Source organism: Lemur catta, chromosome 3 (genome assembly GCF_020740605.2).
Source record: "Lemur catta isolate mLemCat1 chromosome 3, mLemCat1.pri, whole genome shotgun sequence".
In the NCBI taxonomy this organism is placed as follows: Eukaryota; Metazoa; Chordata; class Mammalia; order Primates; family Lemuridae; genus Lemur; species Lemur catta.
In genome coordinates, this window is record NC_059130.1 from 88,697,166 (window position 1) to 88,712,297 (window position 15,132).

At 33.8% G+C, this 15,132-nt stretch overlaps 1 protein-coding gene across 2 annotated transcripts in view; it reads left to right on the forward strand.

The window, feature by feature from the left end:
• Positions 1-15,132, forward strand: part of FAF1 (Fas associated factor 1) — a 446,948-nt gene that overhangs the window by 110,932 nt on the left and 320,884 nt on the right. For both annotated transcript variants that reach the window (XR_006734185.1, XM_045548070.1), the window contains exon 3: positions 12,471-12,517. Coding sequence is in view for 1 of the 2 variants with exons in the window: in XM_045548070.1 (XP_045404026.1) it covers positions 12,471-12,517 (47 nt within the window). In the remaining variant the exon portion in view is untranslated. The remainder of the gene's footprint in view (positions 1-12,470; positions 12,518-15,132) is intronic.

A 15,132-nucleotide genomic window follows, 5' to 3' on the forward strand; every position in this document is an offset into this window, starting at 1 on the left:
CAGATCTCCAGAACTTTTTCATCTTGCAAAACTGAAACTCTATACCCATTAAGCAACAATTCTTCCTTTCCTACTCCCCCTAGCTCTTGATAACCACTATTGTGCTTTCTGGGTCTATGAATTCAACTACTTTAAGTACCTCATGTAAGTGGAACCATACAGTATTTGTATTTTTGTGATTGGCTTATTTCACTTAGCACAATGTCTTTAAGGTCCATACATGTTGTAACTTGTGACAGAATTACCTTCCTTTTTAAGGGTGAATAATATTCCATTGTATGTACATACCACATTTTGTTTATCCATTCATCCATCAATGGACATTTGAGTTAATTTCCACTTCTTGGCTATTGTGAATAGTGCTAATGTGAACATGAGTATGGAGATATCTCTTTGAGATCCTGCTTTCATTTCTTTTGGCTATATCCCTAAAAGTGAGACTGCTAGATCATATGGTAATTCTATTTTTTCCAAATACTTTAAATTGGATAGCTCACAATTCCAAACTCAGTATCTCAAACTTATATATTTTATATTCTTAACAATCTATGGGATATCTCTATGTGAGTGTCCCACCAGTACTTCAAAATCAACATGTCTAAAACTGAAAGCCTCATTTATTCCTATCCTCATCCATCCTGAACATGAACCTTTGTTCATGTTCTTGGGTTCATGGCATGCATTCATTTATTCATTCATGTATTCAGTATATATTAACTCAGTTCACCTAGGTACCAGGCACTGTTGTTGGTGTTGAGGTCATATCAATGAACAAAATAAAGTCCTTTGATGCTTACGTTCTGGTGAGGAAAGACAGATAATTAAAAAAGGAGCAAATAAATATATAATTTGTTAGCTAGAGTCTCATGGTTGGAAAGGGCTCTCTTTTAGATAGGATGATTAGGGAAGACCTCTCTGAGATGACCTTGGAGTAGAAACTTTACTGAAGTGAGGGAGTGAGATGTGTGGATATCTAAAGGAAGAGCATTCCACCAGACACTCAGTATAAGGAATTTGATGTGAGAGTATGCTTGGCTGGTTCACTTCCACTAAGTGAATTTGGAGTTAGTGGAAACAGAGGTCACAGAGGGAGCTGGAGCTAGAAAATGTAGTCTTGTGAGATCAGAATAAGGACTTTTACTCTGATGATATGGGAAAGTATTAGAGCATTTTGCGTATGAAATGGGTTTTATTTGACCTGGCATTTATATGTATCATGCTGGCTGCTGTTTGAATAGACTAAGTGTATGGGCCAAGGGTGGAAGCCGGGAGATGTTGGAGACTGACAAACTGGTAATCCAGAGGGAGTATGATGCTGCTTAGACCAGGGTAGTAGCAGAGGATGTTGGTCAGATTCTAAATTTTGGAGTTAGAATAAAGAATTCCTCATAGATTATTAGATATGAGGTGTGAGAGAAAGAAAAGAATTGGGATGATTATGTGGTTTTTGAATTGAGCAACTGAATCTTTAGAGTTGTTTGCCATTTTCCATGATTGGGAGGGCTGGACCAGGAGTAGTCTACCAAGTCACCCAAGCCAGAAAGCCTGAGCATCATTCTTAGCTCTTCTCTATTTTTCAATTCATATCTCATACTGCTGATCAAGTGATGTTCCCAAAATGCAAATTTGAGCTGGAACAGTTGCCTTCTCATTATCTTGAGGTTAAATAAAACTTTTATTGCCTTTATATTACCTCTCATAATCTAACTCTTGCATAGCTTTTCACCCTATCTCTCACTGCTTCCTGACCCAAACCTTTGCTGAAGTCATGCAGCACCACTTTTAGCTTCCTGGATATGCTAAGTACATTCATACTGTTTCACTTAAAACAAAAAATTACTCCATGAATGCTCTCACTCTGGTCTCTTTCCCCTAGAAGAGCCCTTCTTTGAGACTTGATTCAAGTATCATCCCTTCTTTCCAGCCTTTCCTCTATTAGTCAGGTTTCTTCTGTTGGTTTGCCTTCATAGTGTCTCTTACATGTTCCTCTATTGATGTCCTTTATAAATGAATCATCACCTTTGGAGTCACACAGCAGAGTACTTGAGGATTTAGAGTACCATAGTGACTAAAATATTTGGAAAGTAGGAGTATAAAGAAAAATTTAGAAGAATTAATTTAAATGTAGTAGATTGTTGGAAATATCTGTTATAGATAGTTACGAAAAATTAAATAATTATTTATGAAAACCGATTTTCTTTTCACTCCAGAAAGAGGAGAAAATGATATTAAGTATCTTTTTGAGTCTTCATTGGTTTACAGCTGTAAGCTTGTAGTCTTTCTTTAGAACTCTCCTCTTTAGTGTGGACTCATAAATCTATTACTGTTGTTTCTTCGGCCTGCCACATCTGTAGCTGGGGAAGTTTTCATCCCAAATAAACTTCTTTCGTATAGCTTTCTTGATTGACATAATACTAATGAGATCAAAGCTGAAAATTCCATAATTCTTAGCTGTAGATGATGGGACCCTTGTAGAGCCTCTCATTGATAGAATGAGACCCTTTTACTTGGAGCAAAAAACGTGAGAGGAGGATGCTTCTGTCTTGTTCACAACTGTTTCCTCAGTACCCAAAACAATTCTAGCTTAGTAATTAATATGTTGGAAAGATTGATAGTAGACTGACTGAATGAAATATTTTAATGAATAAGATGAATATTATGCAAATTTAACATTATGAGAAAACCATTAAGACAAAGTTGGTGTGAGTCAGTTAAATTTTTTTGAAGGAAATGATTCAAATCTGGGTCTTGAGCTCCATTAGGCAACCACATACATTCCTTCTTTTGTGATCCCATACTGCTTTTCACATCGCATTGCAATCATTTCCATAACTGTCCTGGAAAGAACATGTCTTATCATCTTTGTACTCCCTCTAGTGTCTAAAACACTGCCTTAATTGTATCAGGTGCTCAGAATAAAAGAATGAATGAATTTGAATTGGTGGAAAACAGAAAGGATATTATGTATCAGTATGAATGGTGGAGAGAAAATTTAACATGTGTTGGAAGAATTCACTTGATGGCAAGATTGGAGTTGTGAACAGTAAGCTATTAGTCAAATGCCTATTATTTAAGTATTTTGAAAATGTTTGAAATCTGACATACCATATGAGAATAATTTCAAATTGAACAAAAGTGCACTGATTTAGAAATTGTTTTTTTATATTTTAACATGTTAACTGCCATGTGAGTTGTATTTAACTCAGGCTAGTTTTGAGCCCAGTGCCTCGTGAAGCATATGTAACTCACAGGTCTCTTCACCTTGGGAGCTGTGTGAACTATTAATATTTTTCAAGTTGCATATAACTCATGTACAGAAAACAATAAAAAACGACAAGTTTTTCATTAAATTAGAAAGGATCGTTTTGTTTTTGAAGTTTTTATTCTATTTTTGTAATGAAACACTGTGACCCCAAGGGAAAAAATTTTTTCTAGTGTGGCAGTCAATGTGTTAAATATTTTCAAGAGATGAAAAAATGATAGTTTGCAAAATAAAGCTAAGATTACAATAATAATTATTATTCTAATTTACAGGCTTTCTAAACATATGGAATATGCAAAATTACCTGTAAAAAATTACTCTTACTTCTGTTTGCTAATAATGTATACTGTTATATATAAAGGAATGTGTTATTTTTTATTTTCATAAATTTTTTTATTTGACTAATTTTCTACTTGTTTATAATTCTTGTATTTGAAATGTTTTTAGTACTTAGTTTCACTGATTTGCAATCAGTAATTGACGATTGACCAGCCAATGAAGCTGCTAATAAGAATAAAGCTAATGGTAATGCTATGATATAAGCCTTGAAGCCTGGAAAAATGGTAATCTGCTGGTAACTTAGTGTGTATTATATCGAGCTTGGCATGTAACCTCTTCTAATCTCAGTTTATCATTGCTTGAATATAAAATGAAGGTTGGGGGTGGGAGTATAAGGAAGCAGGATTTATTGGGAGGATGTTGAGAAATTCACAGATTTGAGAGAAAATTTGACAACCAGGCCTTAAGGGGATCAGTAAACAAGAGTTGCTTCATCAGAAATTCATTATGAAAAGTGCCTCTTGAATATTGTTGTTAGGACACAACTTCAGCCAGTTCATTCAAGACCCATATTCCCATGAGAGTCTGATTGATCAAGCTTGGGTTATCATGATTAACACAGCTGCAACACCACATGGGCTAGGGCATGAGTAGTTAAAGGAGAAATGGAGTCTGTATCAAAAGAAAAAAAGGAAGGAATACTGGGCAGGTACAAACCACAGGTGGGTTGCCGTAAAAGCTAATGGAGCAACAAATGCATTTTTCTAGCATTCCATGAAACTGAATTAAAGTGGAGTTATAGTGTTCTTTTGTTAAATCAACTTCATCAATAACTAATTTAATACAATAGAGTATACAGATTTTAAGTGCAGCTAGTCACATGAGTTTTGGCGAATGTATACATCCTGTAGTCAACTCCCCTCCCCTAATTAAGATTTCCATCATGGTAGAAATTTTTTCTCTTTTCTAGTCAATAAAATTTCTTCTTTTTTCCAGTCTGGTCCAGGCAACCATGGATCAAATTTTATTGCCACATATTAGTACTTTTGTTTGTTCTAGAACCTTATGCAGATTGAGCATCCCTAATTTGAAAATCTGAACTCCAAAATGCTCCAAAACCTGAAACTTTATGAATACTGACATGACACTACCAGTAGAAAATTCCACACCTGACCTTATGACAGATTATAGTCAGAAGGCAGTCAAAACTTTTCTTCATGCACAAAATTATTAAAAATATTATATAAAATTAACTTCAGACTATGTATATAAGGTAAATATGAAACAAAAATGAATTTTGTCTTTAGACTTGGGTCTCATCTCCAAGGTATCTTAGTATGTATCTGCAAATATTCCAGAATCCAAAAAAAATTTGAAATGAGAAACACTTCTGGTCCCAAATATTTTGGATAAGGGATACTCAACTTGTATAAAGAGAATCATATAGTATATACCCTTTTGTGCCTGGCATCGTTCACTCAACATAATGTTTATAAGATTCATCTATGTTACATATATCAGAAGTTCATTTTGATTACTGAACAATATTCCTTTGCGTGAATCTACCAGTCTGTTTATCTGTTCATTGGTTAATGGACATTTGGTTGTATATAATATTTTGCTATTATGAATAAATCTGCTATGAAATTTATATACTGGTCTTTGGTGGATGTATGTTTTTATTTCTCTTGGGTAAATTCTTAAGAATGGAATTATGGGAATGTATGGTACGTATATGTTTAGCTTTATATAAAACTGCCAAACTGTTCCCAAACCCATTTTACATTCCTACTAACAATGTATGAGAGTTCCAGTTGCTCCAAATCCTTGTCATAATTTGATGTTGATAGTCATTTTAATTTCAGCCATTTTGGTGTGTTTGGGATGGATTTCTTTGTGGTTCTTTTTTCAAAATTAACTTTGTTGGGGTATCATTTACATATAATAAAATGAACCCATATTAAGTGTCAATTTGATGAGTTTTGACAAATGTATACACCCATGTAACCCCCCCCCATAGTCATCATCCCTGTATTTTCCTCTTGTCTGTTCCCCATGATTCCCTACCCACCCCAACAGCACTTGATCTGCTTTCTTTAATTATACATTACATTTTCTTTTCTAGAGTTTCAAGTGCATGGAATCATATAGTACTTACTCTTTTTTTGAACCTTTTATTATTTATTGAAGATATGTAAATTATTGAAAATATTTTTTAAATTGAAGATAAAATATGCTGTTATTCTTTTTTGCAGCCTTACTGAGGTAATAATTCACATACTATGTAATTCACCTATTTAAAGTGTACAATTCAATGTTTTTAAATATATTCACATGGTTGTACAACTGACATCATAATCTAATTTTAGAACATTTCATCCTTGCCAAAAGAAACCCTGTACCCATTAGTAGTCGATTCCTATTATTATTTTTTAAAAATCATTTTTGATTGTGGTAAAATACACATAACAATTTACTCTCTTAAGCATTTTTAAGTTTACAGTTCAGTGGTATTAAATACATTCATAATGTTGTACAACTATCATCACCATCCATCTCCATAACTCTTTTCATCTTTTAAAACTGAAACTTTATACCCATTTAACAATATTCCCCATTACCTTCTACATCCAGCCCCTAGCAACCTCCATTCTTACTTTCTGTCTATATGATTTTGACTACTCTCACCACTTCATAAAAGTGGAATGATACAGTATTTGTCTTTTTATGACATACTTATTTCACTTAGTATAATGTCCTCAGGATTCATCCATGTTGTAGCATATGTCAGAATTCCCTTCCTTTTTAAGGCTCAATAATATTCCACTGTATGGATGTCTTACATTGCTTGTCTGTTCATCTATTAATGGACACGGATTGCTTCCATGTTTTAGCTGTTGTGAATAATGCTACTATGAACATATGAACATAGGCTACAAATACTTCTTTGAGACTCTGCTTATTAGAAGGACACAACTTCAAGCAGTTCTCATTCATTCAAGACCCACATTCCCATCATAGTCTGATTGATCAAGCTTCTTTTGGTTATAAACCTAGACATGGAATTGATGCATCATATGGTAATTCCAAGTTTTTGAGGAATTGCCATACTGCTTTCCATAGGGGCTATACCATTTTACATTCCCACTAGCTGTGTATAAGTGTTCCAGCTTCCCCACATCCATGCCAATACTTATTTTCTCTCTCTCTCTCTGTGTGTGTGTGTGTGTGTGTGTGTGTGTGTGTGTATGAGAGAGAGAGAGAGAGAGAGAGAGAGAGAGATAGTAGCCATCCTAATAGGTGTGAGATGATATTTCATTATAGTTTTGATTTGCATTTCTCTAATTATTACTGATATTGAGCATCTTTTTATGTATTTATTGGCCATTTGTATGTCTTTGGAGAAATTTCTATTCAAGTCCTTTGTCTGTTTTTTGAATTGGGTTGTTTGTGGCTTTTTTGTTGTTGCTGAGTTAGTATTTACTCTTATATGTCTAACTTTATTCACTTAGCATAATGTTTTTGAGATGCATCCATATAGTTGAATGTATCTGTAGTCTGTTTTTATTGCTGAATAGTATTTTGTTGTACCTATACAATATGATATGCCCCAAACAACATTTGCCTGTTTTGGGACATCTGGTTTGCTTCCAGTTGTAGGGTATTATGAACAAAGCAGCTATGGATATTAGTGTATAGTAGTCCTCCCTTATTTGTGGTTTCAGTTACCCACAGTACGGTACAATAAGGTATTTTGAGAGAGAGAGAGAGAGAGACCACATTCATATAACATTTATTACAGCATATTTTTATACTTGTTCTATTTTATTAGTTATTGCTATTAATCTCTTACTGTGCCTAATTTATAAATTAAACTTTATCATAGGCATGCTTGTATGGGAATAAACATAGTATATATAGAGTTTGGTACATCTGCAGTTTCAGGAATCCACTGGGGACCTTGGAATGTATTCCCCAAAGATGGGGGAGATTATAGTACAAATATTTGGGACATATGTTTTTATTCTTCTGGTATAAATACTTAAGAGTGGAATTGCTAGATCATATTTTTGCCTTTATACAAACCTGCCAAACAATTTTGAAAGTTAGTTGTATAATATATGAGGCTTCCTTTTGCTTGACATTATTGCTAAAACTTGTATTGTCTGATTGAATTTTAACCATTGATATGTGGTGGTATCTTATTGTGGTTTTAATTTGTATTTATATGATGACTAATTTGAACATGTTTTTACATGTTTTTTGGCCATTAATATATCTTCTTTTGAGAAGTGTCTAAATCTTTTCCCAATTTTTTTATTGTCTTGTCTTACTATTAAGTTATAAGTATTCTTTATGTATAATGAATATAAATCCTCTTTCAGATATATTTATTGCAAATATTTTTTCCTAGTCTGCAGCTTGCTTTTTCATTTTTTTAATGGTGTCTTTTAAAAGACAGATATTTTGAATTTTGAACCAATTTATCACTTTTTTTCTTTCATCACTTGCCTACTCAATATTGTGATGATTTTCCACTCTGTTTTCTTGGTGTCCTCATTTGCAAAATGAGAGTCAAATGAGTTAATACACATAAAGTACTTTGAAAATGCCTCACATCTAGTAAGAACCGTATAATGTTAGCTGCTGTTATTGTCACTATAATGCCTTTCCTCAGAAGTTACCATCAAATCTTTTAAATGCTGTCCTTACATCCCTGTCCCATCTCCATTCCTCCTCAAATAATGTCATTGCCATTTTCTTTAGGGGCCTTTTTTTTTTTTTTTTTAAAGACCAAAGCCAAGATACATGTTGGAGAAAGGATATCCTAACATTCCATTTAGGGGATGATTTGTATTAGGCACTGCTGTTTTATAATCCACCAATTTACCAGTTTCCAGTGACTCAGTTTCCTTTCATATATGATGTTCTAAGGCTGTGGTCTCCAACCCTCTCTTAGGGACTGGCCACAGAGTCCTCCCTGACCCCTTCATCTGTAGAAAAATTGTCTTCCATGAAACTTAGGAAAGGAGGGGCTCACAGCAGAAGGTGAGCAGCAGGCAAGAGAGCGAAGCTTCATCTGTATTTACAGCCGCTCCCCATCACTTACTTGCCTGAGCTCTGCCTCCCCCCACTTCCCCTAGTCCTGTGAAAGGTTGTCTTCCATGAAATTGGTCCCTGGTGCCAAATAGGTTGGGGACCACTGTTCTAAGGAGATTTATGGGCATTTTTTCTGTTTCTCTCCCCTCAAAAGCCTAAATCCCACCATGAATGTAATCATTTCCCCTTGTAAGGCTAAAGATCTGAGTATCTCACTCTCCTGTGGCCCCCTCCAACTCTGGCTTCCACTGTGCTTTATGCACACCTTATGTTTCGTACAGCAGATTATGGAAAATGACATTTCTGAGCGTGGTGGTGTTGTCAAGTTTTGCTGAGGAGAACTTAAAGGCTATAGTCTGATTGTGGTAAATCAACTAGATTAAAAATATCATGGACATAATTAACATGAAAGCAACAATAGTTATACCAACATGGAGTTTCAAATGATGATAAACTAGGTCAAGGCAAGATCCTTTTCTTAAAATACATTGCAGTATGATGACACTCCACTGTAGTCATTTGAGTCAGTCTCAGAAATGGAAATATTGTCCTAATTCTATTCTATGTTACTTTGACCAAGTATTAAATCAGTCTCTGTCATTATTTTCCTGTTTATAGATTGAGAGATATAATATCTTTCCAGCAAAAAAAATATTAACAATGGGATAAGTAGTATTTAGCAAATGATTTGTAGTTCTTATAAGTGTTCAATATCACTTTTAGTTTGCAATTCAGATTTTATTGATCTCTTTTCTAAAGATGTCCCCTCTGCCTATATCCTCAAACTATATCATAATGCCTGGCAATGAGTAGGCATTTGGTAAGAGTGTGTTGAACCAAACTTTTTTATTTTACCCATTTCTTGAGTCTTTTTTGTTTTCCTTTCCTATGGATTCCGTATAAGCTCAAGAAATCACTATTTAAAAAAGGGAAGCAAACAAAAACTTATTGCAGCCATTCTTACAGTTCCTGTCTTTATACTTTTCACACTAAATGTTTCAAGAGTCATTTGTAGTTATCTTCTCATTATTTTTTTAGCCTTTTATAATCTAGTTATTGTTAAACTGTTTTCAAATATGTCATAACTAGCTCATATTTTCCAGTTTTTGTCTAATCTCTCCTTATAGTTCCTTCTTTACCACCTCTGTGACATATTCCTGGTCTTTTTCCTCTATCCGACCTTTACATTTTAATTTATTTTGTTTTTAATGAATTACTCAAGATTTTATCTTTGTCTCTTTTCTCTTCACCAAAGAAGATAGCTTATAGAAGGAGGGAATTAAAATATTTCTAGGGCTCGATTTATTTGTTTTTAAACAGATGTTGCTAGCTCTGATTTTTTAAATTACCTTTTGGACATCTCCATTTGGGTGTTTTGTTGAAAATATTTTGTCCTCACTAGAAGGCAAGCTATGTTTTGTCCATCGGTATGTCTCCATTGCTTAGTACATAGTTGGCAATTAATCCACATTTGGTATATGAACAAAGGATGTCCTATTGTCACTTCAAAGTTAATATGTCATAAATTCAACTAATCTGGAATTTTCCTTTGTTTTTATATATACCCATTGTTTGAAGTCCAGCTCTTTTCTGAAGCTGTAATCTTCACAATAAAAAATCTGTTTATTCTATATACCTGTAGCAAACTATACTTTTATTGTACCTTCATTCTGGATTACATTTCACTTATTTATGTATACAGTTTATTATGTACATAAAATTGAGGTCAGGGACTAACTTCCTACCCCCAGATAAATACACTATATAAAATGATCTAGGATCTTGGAAGAGGAAAGTGTTGAAAAGTAGAGGTGTGTCATTATTCCTTCATAGAATGCCCCCCCCCCCCCCCAATCTGGCTACTTTTCACTCATCTCTCAGTTTCAGTTGAGACTTTATTTTATCCAGAAAGCTTTCCCTGAGACTTCCTCAAGTCTTGACTAGGTGACTTTTCTTTGTACTCCTCTATTATCATACTTTTAACAAATAAGTGTTGAGTGCCGTGTACAGGCACTGTGCTAGGCAATGGAGATAAAGTGGTGAACAAAACTGGTATTGTCCTTTCTGTTATGGAACCTACAGTCTAATGAGAAAGACATTTAAAAATCACCAAATAAGTAATTATAAATTATGATAATTACTATAAAGTACAGGTTTGAGAGTAACCCTAATTAGATGGAGGGTTCATCAGGGAATTTTTTGAAAAAATATATCTAACAAAAGCTTCACTTTTGATGATTTAGGATTTAGCCAAAGAATAGGGGAAGGTCATTCCAAATGGGGAGAATATCTTCAAAGGCCTTAAGAAATAGAAAAACTTGATGCCTTTGAGGAACAAAAAGGCAGGCTCATTGTTGCTGAGGATGTAATGTTAGCTTATTATACAGGTGAGTAAACTGAGGCTCAGGGAGGTTCAGTGAGTATACTGAGGTCACCAAATTAATAAATGAGAGAGCCTGGATTCACACTTAGGACTTTCTAAATCCTTAGTGTTCTTTCCATTATACTTTGGCATTCCCTAGTAAAATTTGAACCAAATCTTTCCAAGCTCTGGTATTTTGTTTCTTTTCCAGAATTGTAGCGCATTCTCTTAACCATTTACTATTATTTAGCAGAAGAGATACTTGTATATGAAGTGGTTGCCATCAACAGAAAGAGAATAATTGACCTGGCACTAGGCATAGATTCTTCCATTGAATTTGTGGCTTTGAAAACTGACTTTAGCATTTGCTTGACTCAGAGAATTTATGAGCCTCCAGAGTTGTCAGGCTTCTATGATCTCTACTGTCTGTATTAATCTGTGGATTTCTTTTTCCTTTTTTTTTTTTTGCCAGTGGAGCATTACAACTCTCAAAATTCATAGCAAGCATCCTACACTCTGCTTGCAAATATTTAAGATAATGTTTTACAAAATACACAGACTCCTTTTGGCAGTTGATTTCCAGGCAGCTGATAAAACATTGAAATGTTAGGTGTTTTTGTTTTTGTGTTATTATTTCATTTTGATGTGGATTGGGAAAGGTAGAAGAGGATAAGTTGTTATGGTGCAAAGGCAAAGTTGGAAAGGTTGGAGGTTTTTTTTTGTTTGTTTTTTCCAGAGAATATTCTCCATTACTCTGCAGTAAGCTACCCACAGTCCAGGATGTGACAGTCTGCTTGCTTAGCAGCCTTTAAAAACGCCCATGTCGTATCATACCTGTGCTGTATTCTGACTAATCAGTAACTTGTTAGCTTAGCGACCAATTTCAGAAATGTTTTATATAAGGAAACTTCTCTGATATTGTCTCCTTTTGTCACCTGATATTGTCATAGTGTTAGATTTATCCAAGAACTTTTTCCTCCACATTCTTTCCTTCTCGATGTTCTTTTCATTAAGAACAATGATTATAACATGAAAGAATGAATTTGATTCTTATGCTAATTTTTATATTCTTATAGAGTTTTTCATTTGTGATTTTATAGTTTGCTCCTCTCAATCCGAGGAAGGAAATGATGTTCCTAAGAGACACTGATTTTTCTTGTTCTGATATCCTTAAACATTGATTTTCTGGGCGTTTTGCTTCAATGAGGACTGTGGAATTAAGTTTCTGATGACTCAAGTTTTGGGGATATTACATACCAAATGCATGATTTTTAGTTTTCTAAAATACGATTTTATTGAGAAGTAGAGAAACATTTACTAGAGAATATTTTGCATCATTAAGAAAACATTTAGTATTTTGTTTAAATAAGTATTTCAAAGTATACTTATTTCCCTTTACAGTGTTTCCCACTCCCCTTGGGCATTGACCTGTTTCTTTAAATGGCCTTCTTTGTTTCTTGTTTGCAGGCAGCTATCAATGGTGTAATACCCCAAGAAAATGGCATTCTACAAAGGTATGTTATAAAGTGCTTAACTGGTAAGATGCCAGTTTAGCTGAGCAAAAAAGAGAAATCTGTTAATTTTTTTGTTTCACTTTTTAATAGAGCATTTGATTTTTTGGTACATAAGTTCATTAATGTAGTCATTGTTCTTTCAGACATTTTTATTAATTATATTAATTCCCCTAAACTCTCCAACTTTTAATTGTATATTATTACAGACTGGATGATACTGTCTTTTAAGGTGGTTTTATTCTTACTTTTAAGAAAGCTTTTCAAAGTCGTCTTCTGATTCATAAGATGGAAGGAACTGAATTCTTTAAACCATTGGCACCAAGAAAATGAGACATGACTCAGTAGTATGGTTATCTTCTAACTGTATAGGCTTTATCTCCAAGCTTACTAAAATCTTTTTTCCTTGCTCCTTTGGTTTCTAAATCAAGTATATGATAACTTGCAACAATTTGATTAAGTCTTTAGTAATGAAACTTGCCACAGTACTGAACTACTTTACCTGAAGAATCCAGTGTTAACAAGTGGAATGGTTTCAGTGGTTTTGTGTCATTGCCAGAAGGTAAAATTGGGAGATGAGGCCAAGAAAACTATAATAGTTACAACATAATTATACTTAAAGTTAAAAATAAATTCATAATTTTTCTCTCCTTAAAATTGGAGACTCTGGTTCTGGATTAAAAGAACACACTATAGAGTCATAGAAGGTAAAACCATTCTCCCTTCCAAGTGTAGTTTAATTACTTGATCCCCCCCCCTTCCTCTCAATTCAAACTTTGGCTTCAATTTTGGTGGCTGGGATTTCTAAGTCACTGAAGCATGATCTGCTAAGTGCAGATGAGGCAAACAGAAATAGCAGACTAGGAATGAGGTTGTTTTGGAGAGGAAGAAAAGTACTCTTGCAAAAACATCAAAAAATTCACCATGAAAAAATTCATCAAAGTGTGCTATACTTTATAGGAAACTGTGTATACCTAGGATGGAAGCAAAATTCTGTTTGGGACCTTTACCACCCTTAATGATTAGTGGTTTTTAGGTGAACGAAATGATAGATAGACTTATTCACTCCCCCTTTTTTAAACTGTCAGAGTTTCATCCAGAGTAAATGTGGCTGATTTCCAGAGTCTCTACCAACTTATTTTGTGTTTTAATTTTTTTTTGTTCAAAAGCATTTAATTAGATTGAAACTCTCATCTAGAAAGCAAACCAGATGATTATAGGAACTTCCTTCATGATCAGTTTCTTTTTACTGGTTTAGAAAGTTTTACACTGTTAAATATCATTCCAGTTTTATTTTTGAGTAAATGTTATTACCACTTTTTGTGCCAAAATTTTTTCAGTGCTAAACCCTTGTGGGTTTAGCTACTAGATTCTGAGTACATATTGGATACATCTTCCAATTAATAGCATTTGCTATGGGTAAACTGTAGAAATTCCTGCTCCCTTGGAAAGATTCCATCTTTCCTGTCACAGATGATTCTTTTTGCTTAATACATTTTTATGACTAGAAATTTATTATTAAACTGATTTCTCATAAAGTTACTATAATATTTGAGGTTTAATTTAGATCATAGTGGGATTTTGTTGGTTTTGTTTGCTTGTTTTAAAGGAATGAATCATGTCTACATATGAAAATCACTTGTATCTAGTAATATTCTTCAACTGTTTCCTTCCTAACTTTGTTCTTTAGCTTTGAAATCACTGTGGATTTGATATAACTGAGAATTCCTCTTGTGTGTCTACTTACAGAGGAATATGAAAGAGGCCTCTTTGTACTCTCTCATAGGCTTAACACCGAAAGCAAAAGACACAATGCTAGGAATGGTACATACAGGGAGCTAAAAGGATCTTTGTTTTGTATGTTTGGTTTTCATAATAAAGTTGAAGATAGTCTGTGTTTATAACTGACTCTTAATTTGTCAGTTCATACCTTAACAAAGAAAAGAGGTATCAAATACCACAGTTTAAAGAACTTACTGTATAATGCAATATTGTCATGGGATATTGAACTTTTTGGTAGGAAATAAATACCCACAGCACTGGTAGATGTGTTGATACTTAATTCCTTTGACCAAAGGTTATAAAAAATTGTACTAATTATATACAATCTAAAAGAGGTTTTTCTTTAATATAAATTATTTTTTGAGGAAGAAAAGCCAATATCCTTATGCTTGATAACTTTTCTTGAAATCAGATTTTTGTGTGACTCCAAAAGAGGGAATATGCTTTTTAATATACCTATAAAGTCCTAAGGAAAGAAGCTAACATTTTTTGAATGCTTAAGATACTGTGTTAAGCAATTGACATATTTTCTCCTCATTTATAACTCATTACAACTTTTGTAAGAGGTAAATGTTCATATTTCACATATGAGGAAACTCAAGATTAGAGAGTTTACATAGACTTGCCCAAGGTCACAAGTGATGTAGTAGGTCGTGAAGTCTAGATTGTTTCATTTTTAAAGCCATGCTCTCTACACTGCTCTGTCTTCTTCAAGATCAGTAAGGCAAGCATATCATAATTTTTGTTTTCAGATTTTTCCTTTGAGTAAAAAAGTTGAAATCTAGTCTATGTATATAATGTCTTTCTCCCATGGCTTTCTTTTTTACAGTTATTAT